The sequence below is a fragment of the Magnolia sinica genome, chromosome 3 (genome assembly GCF_029962835.1).
Source record: "Magnolia sinica isolate HGM2019 chromosome 3, MsV1, whole genome shotgun sequence".
Classification (NCBI taxonomy): Eukaryota; Viridiplantae; Streptophyta; class Magnoliopsida; order Magnoliales; family Magnoliaceae; genus Magnolia; species Magnolia sinica.
The window spans coordinates 45,183,027-45,188,868 of NC_080575.1; the positions used below are offsets into that span (position 1 = coordinate 45,183,027).

Here is a 5,842-nt window from a genome sequence, read left to right on the forward strand (position 1 = left end):
AATTTGTATAATCTAGTAACAATCCATCCATTGAGGTTCTAAAACTGGTAGGTAGTCTAGACCAAGTCGGTTCACATTATCATGGAATCTAGGGAACTGTTGGGGATTCAATCCTCCTAGTAGTCTTTGATTTATGTTCTCATGTATAAAGTCCTTAGCCTCTCCCTTCGGTCGCCTAACTTCCATAGGAGGTGGGACAGTTCTTATCTCCTAGAAAAGGACCGGTGGTGGATTTTGTTGCGGAGGTGGCAAGGGTGGCAGCGAAGCTATATTGTTGATAGAACTTCCCTCAGCATTATCGATGGTGTTGGTTCGGCCATCATAGCCATCAGTCGATGCATGGCTTCAGTCTGGCTAGCCATATATTGATTGATATTCTCAGCTTGAATACGGAATTACTCTCCTCGGGCCCTTCCATATTCTTGCACATGTTGAATGCTCATCTATACATCTTGGATCACGATAGCTACCTCCTCTAAAAGAACGATCCAAGAAGTCAATGCTCTTCCCCGATCCCCAGTAGCATGCATTGGACTATTATTTAAATTCAGCGCCTCGGGAGTTGTTGGAACTAGCACATCCTCTACTAGAGGTGGTGCAGTTGGCGTAGAAGGATCGACCCTAGCAATACGAACGCTTCTTCTATTCATAATTGGCAATACTGCACCGGTAAGTTAGAGACAGGATCCCACCAGGCATGCCAAAAACTTGTTGCTATTGTTTCGGTCGTTCATGTGCATGCATGCCAAAATTGAAATTGCGGCTTCAATTCAAACCAAACAACAATGACCCCAAGCACCAGTATATGCAGACATATAGTGTATGACCGAGATCTGAGGAGATCGATCGCCTATTTAGCCACTCATTCAATGTGTAAAATTTGATCAGGTGATATTCAGAGGGTGGAGTTCGTCCTTTGATAATGGGTTACATGTTTGTCTTTCATATGAAAGCACTTTTCAATACAGATAAAGCGAACTGAAAAAAGGATTCTTACAGTCGATCACGAAGAGCAGCTATAAAACACCTTTATAAGTGATGAACTAAATCCAGCGCACGAGCGTAGACTTAAACTACAGCTAAAAGTTATCAGTTACTTGGTTACCGTTACAAATTACACTACGGAATGTAAACAATAGGCTAAACAGTGAAAGATTATACTAAGAAATGTAATTTGCTTAACAGGAAAAGTAAATAATTACACTATGGAATGTATATTGACTGGTAATTGAAAGATAATTGTTTCGTTTGTTTGGGTTGGTATGAGACGAAATCTTTCTCTTGCATTCATCTTCTATTTATAGCTTTACCTTGGCCATGTAGGTCATTCTCATGTCTTGACTGTTGCCATAATTGTTCACCACTACTTGGCTTCCGTTGTTTCTCCTTTTGTCATTTTTCCTGTAATTCATTTCCCGTGATTGTTTCTTCATCGGTAGCTCAGATAATGACACGGCATCATTTAATGCACTCCCGCTACTATTATTAAGATATCTTTTCCGTAAATATCGTCAGATCTTTGAATGCACCATGCAGTTCCGTGCAAATCACACGTAAGTCTTAGTGATTGATTATTAAAGGAAAGGGTGACATGAGGGGATAAACATTTACAAAACTCTTATGGCATTATCAATGTTTCAACAATGGTCATAGAGTCCCGTGGTTTCCTCTCTTGTGTCCCACTTAAGTTTTGAGTTTTGGATCCACCCTATTGCATGTAATAAAATGAGCTTGCAAAAAGGATAGCCAGTGTGGATTTCTCACAAACATTATGGTGGGCCCACCTAGCATCCCGTTGTCGGACAAAGGATTTAGCTCGAAATCCGCATCGAGATTATCTTGCTGTTTGATTTTTAATTTCCCGGTAAATGCCTAGAAATAAGTAATCATGACTTACTCAACCCGTTTGAAATTAGCTGGCAACTACGTTTTGAAATTCGGTCCGTAAAAACAATGTTATTGCTGATTTAAATATGTGGGCCTTATCATGATATATTTGACTAATCAACACCATCTATCCTTTTTAAAGGCACATTTTAAGACATTGGTCCAAAAATGAGAAAATTCAAAACCTCAGGTGGACCACACATTAGGAAACAATGATCATAAAGACATCAACAGTTGAAAGTTGTTTTCTCCTTAGGGCCCACATTGATGTTTATTTGTCATCCAACCTATTCATAAGGTTACAAAGTCACAAAGCTTCGGGTGTCATCAACAGCTGAAAGTTGTTTTCTCCCTAAGGCCGCATTGATGTTTATTTGTCATCCAGCTTATTCACTAGGTTACAAAGTCACAGAGCTTCGGGGGTCCTCAGGAAGCTTTCAATGGTAAGAGTTCAATTGCTATTGTTTCCTGTGGTGTGGTCCACTTGAGATTTGAATCTGTCTCATTTTTTAGATGATGCCGTAAGATGAACTAGCTAAAGGGTTGGACGGTGTGGATAAGACATACATCGTTTGGCCCACGATTCAATGTTTTTCTCCTCGGGTGACGCGAGGAATGCTATTAATGAAAGGTGGCCGTAAACATCACCTTAGAAATTCAACCGAAAATACGTAGGTAAATAATTATTACCCATTTATCTTTGATTACCAAGGTAATTAGAAAATCAAACGGCCCATGAGGAAACGAGGCCCACTTTACAGGCATTTATGAACCGGGAGTGGATCAAGCGTTAACCGGGTAACACATTAGCGGCTATTACCCTTACTGTATGGCCCACCTTAATGATTTTTTTATATCCACTCCGTTCATCCGTTTTTTCAACCCATTTTAATTGATGGAAATAAAAATTAGGAAGATCTAAATTATAGGTGGACCACACCAAAGTAAACAATTGTGATTGAATGCCTACCATTAAAAACTTACAAGAGCCCAGAGTAATGTTTATTTAAAATCCAACTTGTTGATAAGGTCAAATAGACAAGAATGAATGGAAAAAACAAAGATTTTCTTGTTCCAAAACATTTATAACCCCCAAAAAATTTTTAACGGTAGGAATTCAATCACGACTCTCTCCTGTTGTGTGGTCCATCTGAAAATTTCATATATTAAATTTTTGGTATCACTTCGTAAATTATTTGGAAAAAGCAGATGGACAGTGTATATATAAAAAAGTAGTCATCAAAGTGTCCCCACATGGTAAGGGTAACACGCACTGACGTGTTACCGTGGTAACACCTAATCCAGTGTCGAAGGAACCAAAAGAAATTCAAATTTTCAGAAGTAACCGTTGGAGCATTGGCCCAAAAAAACTAGCCGTTACCCTTTCCCCATCTCTCTCTCTCTCTCAAACACCATTTCATCATATTCTCTCTCCTTTCTACATTTCTTCATCACCATTTTTCTCTCTATCTTCCTTCAAAGAAATCTCTCTGTTTCTACTGAAATCAAATCAAGAAAAAAGAACAGAAATGGCTTCAAGAACCATATCCAAAGATATAATAACCCTCCGTGGCTCCGCCGCCATCGTCAGCGAATTCTTCGGTATCTTACCCTTTCCTCCTATTTCTTTTCTTCCTTTAACGGTTCTTTTTTTCATCCAATTTCTTCTGATTTCTGGAAATCTCTGCCCCTTTTAACAGGTTATGCAGCAAATAGGTAAGTGCTCGAAAGTTGAAAATCCACCCATTTGTTCTTTTCAAGTTTGTAATTACGGGAACCTTGATTGTTCCCATGCCAAAAAATAAAAAATAAAAAATAAATAAATAAAATAAAAAATAAAAATCTCCAAGATTGGGCAATCCTATTCATTCAATCATTGGCCCACAAATGATCGGTCAACGTTTCACATTCTATGGGGAAAACCCCAAGCTTGGATGCTAGGATCCTCCAATATTGGAGATTCTTGGGACATTGTATGGGGCCCATCATATCAATGATTTTGATCATTCAAACGATGGATAGCGATTCCTCTGTGTTTATGCCAATTTGAAAGATTGGATGCTATTATCCTCCAATACTGGAGATTCTTGTGATATCCTGCACAATGTGGGACCCATCAGATCAATTGTTTTTATCATTCAAAATTATGGAAAACGGTCCTCTTTGTTTTTATTTCAATCCCCCTTTTTATCCAACCCTTGAAGTGTGTCTTTAATGGAAAATCCAGCATTCTCTACAATCGAGGCGTTTATCCTGAAGAAAGTTTTGCCAAGGTGAAGAAGTACGGTCTCTCCATGTTGCTGACTCAGGACGAGGGTGTCAAATCCTTTATTGCCAATCTCACGTCCCAGCTATCAGGTACATATATCGTCGATCACATCTTTCACAATCTTCCGAACCCCATCTTTTCTTTTTCTCTCTATCTATGATTCTCAACATTTTTTTTCTTTAATTTCTGAAGAATGGTTGGAAGCTGGGAAACTGCAGAGGGTTGTTCTTGTGATAATGAGCAAAGCCACCTCTGAGGTTCTTGAGAGATGGAATTTCAACATTGAAACTGACAGCGAGGTCGTCGAGAAGGGGTATTTTCTGCCAAAATGCATTTTCCTTTTGAGGGGCAATACACTTAGGCCTCCACAAGAATCAGCGTCACTTCCATTTGAGACAGAAAATCCGTACAGGTGGGGCCCACCTTGTAAGCATCTACAGATAGTTCATCTGGTGATGGAACAAAAATCTCCTCATCAACAATACCAGACTTCCATTTGGACTCCTTCTGGGGGGGTTAGTCAGCTATATTTCCTTTACAACTGTCCATGTTCAGACCAGATGTTGGATAGCTTGGATTTCTCATAATTGTCCATCAATGTGGAGCCACCAAATGAATGGTCTGGATTTAGAAGCTGGGCCCCAGCCGTACAGAATGCTGTCCAGAATGAAAACAGCAGTTAATCGTCATTCCTTTTGATCTGTTAATCGCATTTGCGATCATTTTACTTTCATGCCCTTATCCGTTTGTGGAATTCGAGTTTTTAAGGGTCTCGAGGGAGAAGAGCGATAAGGAGATCATGAGAGAGATTCAAGCGATCATGCGACAGATCGCTTCCTGCATTACTTACTTGCCATGCCTCGATGAACCTTGTAAGTATTCCTTATACTGTCTAAATGAATTCTATTAAGCGGGTTCATTCTGTCATATATCTGATTGAATCCTTTAATCTCAGGCGTGTTCGACGTATTAGCATATACTGATACAGATGTGGCTGTGCCCTTTACTTGGATTGAAAGCGATGCCAAATTGATTCAAAACCCACAAATGGTGAAATTGCATTCGTTCGATACCAAGGTAAGATTGATAAATTATTTTTTTTCGAAAACAGAACATGTAGTTTGAATTTATTGAAACTAATGTGTTTTTTTTTTTTTTCGCTTGTTTTCCCTGTGGGTTTTTGCAGATACATAAGGTGGACACGCTGGTCTCATACAAGAACGATGAATGGGACGAGCAATAGTGTTTTCCTTTGTTTTCTTTTTCTTTCATTTTTTCATGGCTTGTTGTCTGGCGTGAATGAATTTTTTTTTGTGAATATCTATTCACTTGGGCTCGTATGGTTGAGAAGCTTGTTTTAACCAAATGAAGAAGAGGCTTGGCGGGCAGGTTTTGCTCCCTCCTTTCACTAATACAGTAGCTTCTTGTTTTTTTCTTTTTTTTTAAAATTATTATTATTATTATTTTTTATTATTTTGTTTTCCTGAGTTATTTGAAGCACTGGGTTAGTGCGGTGGTTCCAATATCAATTCCACTGAGGAATTTGAAGTCATTGGCTAACACCTAATGCAGCCTACTGCAGTTAGGCTGCATCTTGGCATTCTCTATTGAACTGAATTTACAGTAATTAGTTTGGAATTTTCTCTGTAATGGGTCGTTTGGATGCTTGGAAAGTCCTCGAGTTGT

The 5,842-nt window shown here is 39.0% G+C and overlaps 1 protein-coding gene across 1 annotated transcript; it reads left to right on the forward strand.

The window, feature by feature from the left end:
• The first annotated feature begins 3,300 nt into the window (after positions 1-3,300).
• Positions 3,301-5,568, forward strand: LOC131239882 (mitotic spindle checkpoint protein MAD2). The gene is made up of 7 exons (XM_058237781.1): positions 3,301-3,489; positions 3,588-3,603; positions 4,115-4,245; positions 4,349-4,469; positions 4,925-5,028; positions 5,112-5,233; positions 5,343-5,568. Exons 1-7 carry the CDS (start codon positions 3,417-3,419, stop codon positions 5,397-5,399), a joined length of 624 nt encoding a protein of 207 aa, XP_058093764.1. The 5' UTR covers positions 3,301-3,416; the 3' UTR covers positions 5,400-5,568.
• The last annotated feature ends 274 nt before the right edge of the window (positions 5,569-5,842 follow it).